The sequence below is a fragment of the Hemitrygon akajei genome, chromosome 12 (genome assembly GCF_048418815.1).
Source record: "Hemitrygon akajei chromosome 12, sHemAka1.3, whole genome shotgun sequence".
Taxonomy (NCBI): Eukaryota; Metazoa; Chordata; class Chondrichthyes; order Myliobatiformes; family Dasyatidae; genus Hemitrygon; species Hemitrygon akajei.
The window spans coordinates 78,659,177-78,673,534 of NC_133135.1; the positions used below are offsets into that span (position 1 = coordinate 78,659,177).

The following is a 14,358-nucleotide window of genomic DNA, read 5'->3' on the forward strand; positions in this document are numbered from 1 at the left end:
GTCCTAAATGACCTACCCCTTATTCTCAAACCATGCCCTCTGGTACTGGACTCTCCCAGCATCTGGAACATATTTCCTGCCTCTATCTTGTCCAATCCCTTAATAATCTTATATGTTGCAATCAGATCCCCTCTCAATCTCCATAATTCCAGCGTGTACAAGCCCAGTCTCTCTAACCTCTCTGCGTAAGACAGTCCGGACATCCCAGGAATTAACCTTGTGAATCTACGCTGCACTTCCTCTACAGCCAGGATGTCCATCCTTAACCTTGGAGACCAAAACTGTACACAATACTCCAGGTGTGGTCTCATCAGGGCCCTGTACAAATGCAAGAGGATTTCCTTGCTCTTGTACTCAATTCCCTTTGTAATAAAGGCCAACATTCCATTAGCCTTCTTCACTGCCTGCTGCACTTGCTCATTCACCTTCAGTGACTGATGAACAAGGACTCCTAGATCTCTTTGTATTTCTCCCTTACCTAACTCTACACTGTTCAGATAATAATCTGCCTTCCTGTTCTTACTCCCAAAGTGGATAACCTCACACTTATTCACATTAAATGTCATCTGCCAAGTATCTGCCCACTCACCCAGCCTATCCAAGTCACCCTGAATTCTCCTAACATCCTCATCACATGTCACACTGCCACCCAGCTTAGTATCATCAGCAAACTTGCTGATGTTATTCTCAATGCCTTCATCTAAATCGTTGACGTAAATTGTAAACAGCTGTGGTCCCAATACCGAACCCTGTGGCATCCAACTAGTCACCACCTGCCATTCCGAGAAACACCCGTTCACCGCTACCCTTTGCTTTCTATCTGCCAACCAGTTTTCTATCCATGTCAATGTCTTCCCCCCAATACCATGAGCTTTGATTTTACCCACCAATCTCCTATGTGGGACCTTATCAAATGCCTTCTGAAAATCGAGGTACACTACATCCACTGGATCTCCCCCGTCTAACTTCCTGGTTACATCCTCGAAAAACTCCAATAGATTAGTCAAGCATGATTTACCCTTGGTAAATCCATGCTGGCTTGGCCCAATCCTATCACTGCTATCTAGATATGCCACTATTTCATCTTTAATAATGGACTCTAGCATCTTCCCCACTACTGATGTTAGGCTGACAGGTTGATAGTTCTCTGTTTTCTCCCTCCCTCCTTTCTTAAAAAGTTGGATAACATTAGCCATTCTCCAATCCTCAGGAACTGATCCTGAATCGAAGGAACATTGGAAAATGATTACCAATGCATCCGCAATTTCCAGGGCCACCTCCATTAGTACCCTAGGATGCAGACCATCTGGACCTGGGGATTTGTCAGCCTTCAGTCCCATCAGTCTACTCATCACCGTTTCCTTCCTAATCTCAATCTGTTTCATTTCCTCTGTTACCCTATGTCCTTGGCCCATCCATACATCTGGGAGATTGCTTGTGTCTTCCTTAGTGAAGACAGATTTAAAGTACTTATTAAATTCTTCTGACATTTCTCTGTTTCCCATAACAATTTCACCCAATTCATTCTTCAAGGACCCAACATTGTTCTTAACTATCTTCTTTCTCTTCACATACCTAAAAAAGCTTTTGCTATTCTCCTTTATATTCCTGGCTAGCTTGCGTTCGTATCTCATTTTTTCTCCCCGTATTGCCTTTTTAGTTAAGTTCTGTTGTTCCTTAAAAATTTCCCAATCATCTGTCCTCCCACTCACCTTAGCTCTGTCATACTTCCTTTTTTTTTTAATGCTATGCAATCTCTGACTTCCTTTGTCAACCACTGTGGCCCCTTTCCCCCCTTTGAATCCTTCCTTCTCCGGGGGATGAACTGATTTTGCACCTTGTGCATTATTCCCAAGAATACCTGCCATTGCTGTTCCACTGTCTTTTCTGCTAGGATATCCGTCCAGTTAACTTTGGCCAGCTCCTCCCTCATGGCTCCATAGTCTCCTTTGTTCAACTGCAACACTGACACCTCCGAGCTGCCCTTATCCTTCTCAAATTGCAGATAAAAACATCATATTATGATCACTACCTCCTAATGGCTCCTTTACTTCAAGATCGCTTATCAAATCCTGTTCATTACATAACACTAAATCCAGAATAGCCTTGTCCCTGGTCGGCTCTCGTACAAGCTGTTCCAAGAATGCATCCCATAGGCACTCTACAAACTCCCTATCCTGGGGTCCAGCACCAACCTGATTCTCCCAGTTCACCTGCATGTTGAAATCCCCCATAACTACTGCGACATTACCTTTGCCATATTCTTCCCCATCATCCTCCAGAATCAAAAGCACATAGCTTTCTCTGGAGGGAAAAATAAATGCATTTTTGATAGTATATCTTGACGTTTGTCCAAGTTGCAAAATTTTACAATTTGCTATCTTTTACTTTCTCAAATGTCTTGCAGGTGTTTCTGAGTACAAGAAGGGGTACCTGGGTAATTAATCGTGTGGCTGAAAGAGGATACCCTATGGACATGATGTATAACCGTCGCATTTATAGCCTGCTTTTTTCACCTTTAACTGCCTCACTAATGCAGAGAAAGCTAAACAATCGATTCGATCATGCAAACTATGGTTTGCAATCTACCCACAGGTCTGTAATACCGGGCAGCTTTCTGCTCATGGGGCTAAACTTTGTGATGCAGATTCATCTTCATTTTGCTTTAAACTGCTCTTAGAAACCTCACTTTGTCCTCGTCCTATTTAAATGTGCTTTAATGTCACACTTTATTTGTTCATTCTCATGTGAAACATTTGGGAATGCTTCAAAGGCTATAGAATTGCAAATAAAACAGAAAATGTTGGACATAATCACAGTATCAGCCAGCATCTGTGAAGAGCGAGAAACAAGAGATAATATTTCAAGTAACACACACAAAACGCTGGAGGAAATGTACAGTCGACGTTTCAGACTAAAACCCTTTGGCAGGACTGAAGAAAAAAAGCTGAGGAGTAGATACTTCAAATCAGCTCTGTGTACTTTTATATCTTTTTCTGGCCAAATGTCAGTCAATCTCAAATTAATCTGTCTTCTGCTCCATTTTATAGCAGATGGTTCAACCCTTGAACAAACCTCTGGGTTTTCTCTTTAATAGTCTAATATTGCTTTTAAGTTGTGCTCCCTTGAACTGGTTGTCTCCAGCAGAAGGAATTCCCATGAACTGATAACCAATCATTGACCTGAAAGATGAGACCTGACGTTTTGGCCCAAAATGTTAATAGTTTGCTCTTTTCCATAGATGCTGCCTGGCCTGCTGAGTACCGTTGGCACTTTGTGTGTGTCACTTTGATTTCCAGCGTCTGCAGATTTTCTTGTGTTTGAGTTTAACTCTTGTTTCTTTCTCCACATTTGCTGCCGAAGCTGCTAGGCATTTTCTATTTTATTTCAGAGTTTTTGGCATCTGCACCATTTGAGTTTGGTTCATAAAATTGCTGTAGGTTGTAATGATAAGCTTTTATTTTTAACTGTGAGTGGGCAGAAGTTTGCTATTTTTCAGTGACCGGCTCATTGTGACAATTGCTTTCATCTTACTTATTCTTCCCTACCTAATTTCCCAATTTTCTGGTGTATATTTGTTCTATACCGGAGCAGACTAACCCAGATCCCGAATGTCGTCCAGAAGCAAGGGTCATTGGAACATGGAGCAAAGACCAAGCCAGTACTCACACATGTGTTCAATTTCTATGCCATGGCACCCAAGCTACTTTTCCTTTTTTTCCTATCTACTTCACTACTGCACATCTTAGCATCACCTTTCCCTTGATTCTGATCAGGCTCAACTTACTTTCCATACAGGTAGTTGTGGACGTAGTTACTTATTTATATGCTTTTATTTTGTAAGGGTTTTCTCTTTTACCAGATCAATGCAGCACTTGAATTTTGCATTCATTGCCCAAAATGGTTATTCTCCACTTCTGATCATCTATTAGAGTGTATAGTCTAACAGCATCTCCAGTCTATCGTATATCAACTTCCACACTTCTGTCACTGTTGCATTATCCCTATGCTCTATCCGCTACTAGTTTTCACCAATTGGGAGAATCCTATGAAAGGACTCGCCTTCCCAATATAGTCCAATAATAAAGTCCTTTTGCTTTTGATTATCTCATGCTGATTTTATTGTATCAACCATCTGTGTCAATTCTGAAAGATTAACATTAATGCCCTAAAATCAGTGCAGATGGGATGTTCTCTCTTTTTTTTTCAGTTTATACAGCCAACATCCAGCAGTTAATGATGATTTGCCAAATCGCATTTTATCCGGACGTGTTCTTGTGAAACCTAATGTGAAGCAGTTCACTGAATCAGCAGCCATCTTTGAAGATGGTACAGTGGAAGATATTGATGCTGTTATTTTTGCAACAGGATACAGTTTTGCTTTCCCATTTCTGAATGAGTCTGTCATCAAAGTTAACAGAAACCATGCCCTTCTTTATAAGAATGTCTTTCCACCTCAGCTGGAGCAGCCGACTCTAGCCATCATTGGTCTTATCCAGACATTTGGATCCATTATACCAGTATCTGAAATACAGGCTCGTTGGGCCACAAGGGTGCTTAAAGGTATGCAGGCATTTTTTGAAAATATCAGTAACAAGCATTGTATGCATTTTTCATTGATAATATGCAATATACATATTTTCCATTGGTTGTTGAGATGATATAGTTATGGGGATATTTTATTGCTGCACTCAAAAGTTTCCATCTACTTCAAAAGGGCATCAGTCATACAGTGCCCAAGAAGAGCAGGGTAAGCTGCCTCAATGACTATGAACCAGTAGCGCTCACATCCACCGTGATAATACGCTTTAAGAGGTTGGTCATGGCTAAAATTAACTGCTGACCGAGCAAGGATCTGAACGCAATGCAATTTGCCTATCACTACGAAAGGTCTGCTGTAAATGCAATCTCACTGTTTGTCCACTCAGCCTCGGACCACCTGGACAACAACAATACCTGCATTAAGGCTGATGTTTATTAACTACAGCTTGGCATTTGATACCATCATTCCATCAATACAATTCAACTGGCTTCAAAACCTTGGGCTTATGTACTGCAACTTCTTCACCAGGTGACCACAGGCAGTGCAGATCAGTAATAATATCTCCTCCTTTCTGACAGTTCTACTTGCTCTACCCTCGGGGCTGTATGGCTAGGTGCGACTTAAATGCACCTATAAATTCATCAAGAGCACCACTTGTTCCAGAATCTCAGATAGTGATGAGGAGGCACGCAGGAGCAAGACAGATGGTCTGGTTAGAGTCGCAACAACAATCTTGCCCTCAACATCAGCATTACCAAGGAATTGGTTGTCTCTTCAGGAGGAAGAAGTCACGGGAGCACACGATTCTTACTGTGGGATCAGTGGTGGAAAAGGTGAGCATCGACATTACAGAGGATCTGTCCTGGGCCCACCATACTGATGCAGTCACAAAGATGGCACGTCAGCGTTTATACTTCATTACGAGTATGAGGAGATTTGTTATACCACCAAAGACTCCTAACAAATTTCTACAAATGTACAGTGGAGCATATTGTGAATGATTGCATCACACCCTTGTATGGAGGCTTCGATACACAGAATCAAAAGAGGTTGTAGACTCCAGCAGCTCCAAATCACCCTACCATCAAGGACATCTTCAAAAGGTGGTGCCTCTAGAAAGCAACCTCCAACATTATGGATCCTGAACATCTGGGACAGGCCCTCTTCTCATTTCTATCATCAGGGAAGAGATACAGGAGCTTGAAGACCCACGCTCAACATTTTAGAAACTGTTTCTTTCTCTCCGATATCAGATTTCTAATCAGACCCTGAACACCACCTCACTAATCCTCTTTTGCACAGCTGGCTTATTTATTTTATTGTAATTTACAGTAATTCTTTATGCCTTGTGCTGTACAGCTGCCATAAAATGACACAGTTCATGACTTTGTCAATGATCGTAGCCCTGATTTGATTAATGAGCAGTTCCTCAGATGACCTCTCAGATTAATAGATGTGGTTGTGGTTGCTATGATAATAAGGAAACCATCATCTTTAATTTTTTTTCTCTCTGAACGTACAGCTCTCTGTGTTGGGGAAATTATTTCTCCCCTTGTTTGAGTCCAATTATGAACTGTTACACATTTGAGAAGGCAAGGCAAAATTTAGTAGACAAAGGGATTGAACGAAGGATTCTGATCTGGGCAGCCAGGACATTGCCTATCAATTTTCTTTTCTGATTTATTTCACGTAATTTATGTGTTTAATTATTTAGAGAATTGTGAGTTATTTAGTAAAAATTATTGAATACTTTGTAATATGTTAATTTTTCTGTACTTTATGGACGGTGAAACACAACCACAAGCAGTGACGTTGAAATTGGAATTGGTTTATTATTGTCATATGTACTGAGGTACAATGAAAAGCTTGTTTGGCATATCATTGACACAAACCAAATCATTACACAGTGCATTGAAGTAGGACAAGGTAATTCAGTGGTGGTTTGGACATCCTGCAAGCTTAGTGGCTGCACAGGAATGGGGGTGAACTGGGTGTTGTAGGACCTTGCTGGCTGCTAAAGCCATCCTGTCAGCAGCCAGTCACTTGTGGTACATAGGACTGCTCTGTATTATCAGTGAACTTAGGGCAACAGATTCCTTCCACATTTAGCGCTGTACTACGTTTAAGTTATTCACTGAGGTAAACCCCATTCTCTAATGTTGTATTTTGTGTTGTAGGCTCAGCTACACTACCCTGTGCTAACAGCATGATGGCAGAAATATTGGAGAAAAAAGAACAAATGGCCAAAAGGTATTAAAAGTTCAAAATAAATTTATTATCAATGTTACATATATGTCACCATATATGGTATTACATAGTATTGTACAAAATTGACAGCACAGAGATTGGTTATTTTATTCAGCTGGAATACTGTGGCATATAATTTTCACCCAGAGAGTAGCCAGTATAGTGGAATGAACTGCCAGAAAAAGTAATTGAAGTAGGTAAATTGACAGCATTCAAAAACCCCTTGGACAGGTATGTGAAAGGCAGTGCTTAGAAAGAGATGGGGTAAATGCTCAGTTAACCATGTTGGTCACTGTTTCCTTGCTCTGAGACCCTAAATGACCTTTTGCCAACTCTCTTCAATCTACCCTGTCACAATATTCTTCATTTTTCAAAGAAAGGTTAAAATAATGTAGCAAAAATTTCACTACTTCAAGATAAATTGTTAATATAAAATCAAATGTAAATATAAGCCTCTAAAATCAGGATTAAGTTGTACCTCAGGGCCTGGCCTATTAGCTCCCTGTCTGCAAAGCCATTTTCCAATTCTTTCTTTCTTTCTTTTTAAATCTTTTCATTAATTTTCAAATACATAGGCATAGTTACAATATTAATACAGAGAGATTGGGAATACATAGTTGGTAAACAATATATATGAGTATAAGCTATAAATAACCCAGGTGTACTAAGCCTCCCAAACTCTAGATGTATTAAACATGATAGAAAAAAACATATCGAGAAAAACCCCCAAATTAGAAATCAAAAAAAATTTAAACTAATTTAAACAAAACTAAGCTAAACAAAGCTGGGCTATTATATTGCATCGGATACAGTCAATAACTCCGCTCCTCTATCCAAATATTTAAGGATAATAAAAAGGATTCGGAAAAGGTCAAGTTACATCATATGAAAGTGTTGAATAAATGGTCTCCAAGTTTCTTCGAATTTAACCGAAGCGTCAAAAGTGACATTTCTGATTTTTTCTGAATTTGAACAAGATATAGTTTGGGAGAACCATTGAAATGTAGTAAGAGGATTAATCTCTTTCCAATTCAATAAAATGGATCTTCTGGCCATTAATGTGACAAATGCAATCATCTGACGAACTGAAGTGGATAGACAACTATGTTCCACCATTGGTAAGCCAAAAATTGCAGTAATAGGATGGGGATGTAAATCAATATTCAAAGCTGTTGAAATAATCTCAAAAATGTCTTTCCAATATTTCTTCAAAAGAGGGCAAAACCAGAACATATGAGTCAAAGAGGCTACTTCCGAATGGCATCTATCACAGGCAGGATTTATATGAGAGTAAAAACGAGCTAGCTTGTCTTTCCAATTCTTTTAGTGTGTTTTATTTTATTACAGGTGAGACCTCAATGTAAATTGTTACTAGACTGTTTTATCCCTCTTTCTGTGACCTATAAGACTTTGACCATTATTTCACTGTTTATATATCCCCAAAATGTTCTCGCAATGAAGTTCATATAATGCTGGGGCTGACTACTTGTTGTGAGTGAGTCAATTCGTTCTCACTGTCAACAACTGTATTGATTACTATGCGAGCTTCCAGCTGGGTAACTGCATTATTGAGTGTAATCCTAAGCCAGTAGACAAATATGGTTCTCTTATTTGATTCTGAAGTTGCACTGAGAACATTGAATAAGAACAGGGGATAGTCTCAGACATGATGGCAACATCACTTGCTTCTCAATCTCTGTCAAAGCTCATGCAGCAAGGGTGCCTTTTGCAGTGGAAACTGATGCTATCTCTGTTACAGCACCCCATTGTGAGAATTTTGCCTATCAGGGAGTTGGTTTTGGTAAATTCAAGGCAAAACCAGATTTGTAAAGCAGAAAGTACTTAAAATACAGAGAAGGTTAAACAGAACCTAGAGATTCCTCGAGTAATACAGCTCACAAATATACACTTTAGCCCAGTAGTCCATAGTGATCACAGTGTCCTCCCTGCAAGTCCCAGTTCTCACATTCACCCCATAACCCTCCATGTACATATCCAAATGCCTCTTAAGTATTGCAGTTGAACCCGTTATAGAAGGAAACTTCTACCTCTTCTGGTAGGTGAAACTTCTAGCTCTTCACCAAACTGAAGAGCTAGAAACATAGAAACATAGAAAATAGGTGCAGGAGTAAGCCATTCGGCCCTTCGAGCCTGCACCGCCATTCAGTATGATCATGGCTGATCATCCAACTCAGAACCCTGTACCTGCTTTCTCACCATACCCCCTGATCCCTTTAGCCACAAGGGCCATATCTAACTTCCTCTTAAATATAGCCAATGAACCGGCCTCAACTGTTTCCTGTGGCAGAGAATTCCACAGATTCACCACTCTCTGTGTGAAGAAGTTTTTCCTCATCTCGGTCCTAAAAGGCTTCCCCTTTATCCTTAAACTGTGACCCCTCGTTCTGGACTTCCCCAACATTGGAAACAATCTTCCTGCATCTAGCCTGTCCAATCCCTTTAGAATTTTATACATTTCAATAAGATCCCCCCTCAATCTTCTAAATTCCAGTGAGTATAAGCCTATTCGATCCAGTCTTTCTTCATATGAAAGTCCTGCCATCCCAGGAATCAATCTGGTGAACCTTCTCTGTACTCCCTCTATGGCAAGAATGTCTTTCCTCAGATTAGGGGACCAAAACTGCACACAATATTCTAGGTGCGGTCTCACCAAGGCCTTGTACAACTGCAGTAGAACCTCCCTGCTCCTGTACTCAAATCGTTTTGCTATGAATGCCAACATACCATTTGCCTTTTTCACCACCTGCTGTACCTGCATGTCCACTTTCAATGACTGGTGTACAATGACACCCAGGTCTCGTTGCATCTCCCCTTTTCCTAATCGGCCACCATTCAGATAATAATCTGTTTTCCTGTTCTTGCAACCAAAGTGGATAACCTCACATTTATCCACATTAAATTGCATCTGCCATGAATTTGCCCACTCACCTAACCTATCCAAGTCACCCTGCATCCTCTTAGCATCCTCCTCACAGCTAACACCCCCGCCCAGCTTCGTGTCATCCGCAAACTTGGAGATGCTGCATTTAATTCCCTTGTCTAAATCATTAATATATATTGTAAACAACTGGGGTCCCAGCACTGAGCCTTGCGGTACCCCACTAGTCACTGCCTGCCATTCTGAAAAGGTCCCGTTTACTCCGACTCTTTGCTTCCTGTCTGCCAACCAATTCTCTATCCACATCAATACCATACCCCCAATACCGTGTGCTTTAAGTTTGCACAATAATCTCCTGTGTGGGACCTTGTCAAAAGCCTTTTGAAAATCTAAATATACCACATCCACTGGCTCTCCCCTATCCACTCTACCAGTTACATCTTCAAAAAATTCTATAAGATTCGTCAGACATGATTTTCCTTTCACAAATCCATGCTGACTTTGTCCGATGATATCACCTCTTTCCAAATGTGCTGTTATCACATCTTTGATAACCGACTCTAGCATTTTCCCCACCACCGATGTCAGACTAACCGGTCTATAATTCCCCGGTTTCTCTCTCCCTCCTTTTTTAAAAAGTGGGGTTACATTTTCATACGAAGTTTCATACGAAGCAGAGAGGTTCGGCTGAAAGGTTGCTAACAGTAATGCAGTTTCTCTCCGCAGTTGCTGTTAATCCATTGATGATTTTCAGCAGTTTTCTGTTTTCTAACTATAGCCATTTGCATTGTATTGTTTTTGACTTTAATTCCCTTCTGTTTCTCTTTCCATGCAAAAGATACGTCAGCTCCCAAAGGCACACCATTCAAGTTGATTTCATACCCTACATGGATGAGATAGCTGAGCTGATCGGTGTAAAACCCAACATCAGGCACCTCCTCCTCACTGATCCACAGCTGGCATTTCAAGTTTTCCTTGGCCCCTGCACATCTTTCCAGTTTCGATTGACGGGACCTGGAAAATGGCCAAAAGCCCGAGAAACCATCTTGACACAGTGGCACCGCACCATCAAGCCCACTAAAACGCGCGTGGTTCGTAGTAGTCAGCAAAATGCCTCTTGGCCAATCCTGCTGAAATTCTTGCCTGTACTGGTGGCGCTCTGTGCTGTTTATCTAATTCTCTATTAGTCAGAAGTCCAACGAGGAGTTCAGCTCGGCTTCTGTTGCCAAGCCAAATATCAATGGAGATTGTTTCGCATCCAATCGTTTCAAATTAATTGTAACTAATTATGTTATTGATTACACTTTGAATGAACTCAAGTGCCTTGAATGAAACAAACCTGAGGTTTGGTTCTATTGTTTATATTGAATGGAACATCTTGCCAAGAAACAGTCTTTGCTCATTCTATGAGCAAAATGTGCCTTTTTTTCATAATCACTAATTTAAAAAATGTCCTTTTATCATTCAGGAACTGTATGTATATAGCTGGGCATTTAAGTAAATGTGAATCATATAGGCATCCGTTAGTCTCGTAAGACCATGAACTTGCGCCTTGTAAGGTTTCCAGGGCGGAGGCCTGGGCAGGGTTGTATGGGAGACCGGCAGTTGCCTAAGCTGCAAGCCCTCCCCTCTCCACGCCACCGATGTTGTCCAAGGGAAGGGCATTAGGACCCATGCAGCTTGGCACCGGTGATGTCGCAGAGCAATGTGTTGTGAAGTGCTTTGTTAAGTATGTTGTTAAGTGCTCACAACAAGTTGCCTCAGCTGAGGCTCGAACCAGTGACGTTCAGGTTATTGGTCCGATGCCTTATCCGATGCCACGCGCCAACACTATGAATCAAATGTTATTTTAAAATGCTCAGACAATGCTAACTTGGATGACTGAGGGATCTGCACTCCATTTTGAGTTTGCAATTTGGAAATGAAAGAGGTGAAAAAGTGTGATCTCATCTGACTATGGGAAAATACTTCTTCACAAAAGTTGTGCGTTACCCCAGAAGTGGAAGTTAGTAATCTTGTATCAAAATCCTCAGCTTGGTATTGTTGGCTACGCTTAATTATCAAATTTAAGGCTGAGGCATGATCGATCAGTTCTTCTCACACCCTGACCAATATTCTTCACTCAACTAATGGCAAATAATTCAGTTTTATCCTAGAAATTTCTGTTGTATTTGGAGGGATCTACCTGTGATTTTATTAAAAGTAGGAATGCTTCTTTGTTGCGAGAGAGTGCTGGAAGCTTGTTTGGGTTAAAATTTACTGATAATGAGAATTGTATTCCTTTGTAAACCAATTGAGATTAATGTTGTTGTTTCTTCTGAGTCTGTAAGCTATTGTTGGTGGGCTTTTGGGGAGATCGGCGCAAGGGGGTGAAAGAGAGAGGACGCGATGCTGTAAACTGGGCAAGGAACGGACCCCAAGTGGGGGTCTAAGGTCAGGAGGTACCCCGAGGAGAGGAGACGAAGATAGATGTGCTTGGTTGATCACTTCGGGTGGTCCTGAGCTGCGAGTCGAGGAGTTCGGAGGGGATCGAATGGTGGCCAGAAGACTTCAGTAATTGAGCTGCAACGGTTGTGCACAAAGTGGTTTGGACTTTGATAAGTTTGGCGCCTTTTCTTTATTTTTTTTTCCTTCATATATACTGTATCGTTATTAATCACAGTTATAGTAACCTTTATAAATTGTACTCATTTAATCACATATGGTGTACTGTCTGTTGTTTTGGGCGAGGCGGGGACATCACACAGCATCCACACCAGCTGATTACCCAGTTTGGCGGGGCCGAAGGCTGCTCCCCCTAGACGAGAATGAGCTGAGCGAGCCTGAGGCGACCCAGGGGGGTACAAGTATATTACTATTTATTTGTGTGTTGTGGAGAACATTCTGAGATATTTACCTAATAATATTCAGACTTTCAATTATCAGAAAATTCTTAAGAATATTTTTTATAATTGGGGTAAATTGATAGCTGAAGTTTATGCAGGCTACCTATTCTGTTTGTATGCTTGCAGAATAAACATATTTGGCTTCGGTTCTCATGTTTACATACATTTAGGGGGTGATTCAATCTGTAAATGTTGACCCAGAGAAGTACACAGATGCAGCTGATTAGGCAAACAACAAGGATTGTGAAATGGATGTATTGTGGCAGTGTGGCTACACGCAGCACTGCAATAACAACACGGAGTCGGTGAGCTGCAGTTGCAAAAGAGATTTATTCAAACTTCGCGGCCTCGCTTTAAAGCCTTCCTGATCCCACCCTCCCCGGGATTCACAGTCCCGTCCCGCGCGCGGGCTTTTCCCCTTGCTGGTGAAGCAGTCTTGGCGCCCTTTTTGGGACCGGCCTCTATGCCGGCGCGCGCCATTTTGTGAGCCGGTTCGAGTGCGCTGGGAAGTGGGTCGCCACATAACCCCCCCCCCAGAACCGGCGATACACCCCCCAATGTCCACAGTCTGGGTCGGACTCTGTTTGGGAGGTCTGCCTCTGCGCCGCGGTGCCGGAATCTCAACCGGCTGCGCCACGTCCACATGGGCCGGTTTGAGTCGGTCCACTGTGAAAACCTCCTCTCTCCCCCCAATGCCTAGCATGAATATGGACCCATTGTTTCTGATCACTGTAAACGGCCCCTCGTAGGGCCGCTGTAGCGGTGTCTGATGTCCGCCCTGTCGTACAAAAACGAACGTACGGTTTTGTAGGTCTTTGGGTACACAGGTCGGGTTCTGCCCATGCCGCGAAGTGGGTATGGGGGCCAGGTTACCGAGCCTCTCGCGTAGTCTGCCCAGGACTGCTGCGGGTTCTTCCTCTTGCCCCCTTGGGGCTGGTATGAACTCTCCTGGGACGACCAGGGGTGCGCCGTACACCAACTCGGCCGACGAGGTGTGCAGATCCTCTTTGGGCGCCGTGCAGATTCCGAGCAGGACCCAGGGAAGCTCGTCCACCCAGTTAAGCCCTTTGAGGCGGGCCATGAGAGCCGACTTCAGGTAACGGTGGAAACGCTCCACCAGTCCGTTCAACTGTGGGTGGTAGGCAGTTGTGTGGTGCAGCTGTGTACCCAAAAGGCTGGCCATAGCTGACCACAGGCTGGAGGTGAACTGGGCGACTCTGTTGGAGGTAATGTGGGCCGGTACACCAAAGCGAGATACCCAGGTGGCAATCAGTGCCCAGGCACAAGATTCGGAGGTGGTGTCGGTGAGCGGGACCGCCTCTGGCCATCTTGTGAACCGGTCCACGATAGTGAGGAGGTGCCGCGCTCTGCACGACACTGGCAGGGGGCCCACGATATCCACATGAATATGGTCAAAATGCCGGCGGGTGGGGTGGAACTGCTACGGCAGAGCTTTGGTGTACCGCTGCACCTTGGCTGTTTTGCAGTGCATGCATGTTCTGGCCCATTCACTGACCTGCTTGCGGAGTCCGTGCCAAACGAACCTGTTGGCTACCATCTGGACAGTTGTCCTGATGGAGGGGTGCGCTAAGTTGTGAATGGAGTCAAAAACGCGCCGCCGCCAGGTTGCCGGGACGACGGGGCGGGGTTGGCCTGTGGTGATGTCACAGAGTAGGGTCCTCTCACTTGGGCCTATGGGAAGGTCCTGGAGCTGCAAACCGGAGACTGCAGTCCTGTAACTAGGGATCTCCTCGTCTGCCTGCTGCGCCTCCGCCAGTGCTTCA

The 14,358-nt window shown here is 43.0% G+C and overlaps 1 protein-coding gene across 2 annotated transcripts in view; it reads left to right on the forward strand.

The window, feature by feature from the left end:
• LOC140736601 (flavin-containing monooxygenase 5-like) overlaps positions 1–10,912 on the forward strand; it is a 32,770-nt gene extending 21,858 nt beyond the window's left edge. The window contains exons 5-9 of one of the 2 annotated variants that reach the window (XM_073062421.1): positions 2,408–2,599; positions 3,626–3,630; positions 4,220–4,563; positions 6,721–6,793; positions 10,528–10,912. In XM_073062421.1, coding sequence (XP_072918522.1) covers positions 2,408–2,599; positions 3,626–3,630; positions 4,220–4,563; positions 6,721–6,793; positions 10,528–10,876 — 963 coding nt within the window. In that variant the 3' untranslated portion in view covers positions 10,877–10,912. Of the gene's footprint in view, positions 1–2,407; positions 2,600–3,625; positions 3,631–4,210; positions 4,564–6,720; positions 6,794–10,527 lie in introns of both variants that reach the window. The other variant, XM_073062422.1, reaches the window with a different exon arrangement.
• The last annotated feature ends 3,446 nt before the right edge of the window (positions 10,913–14,358 follow it).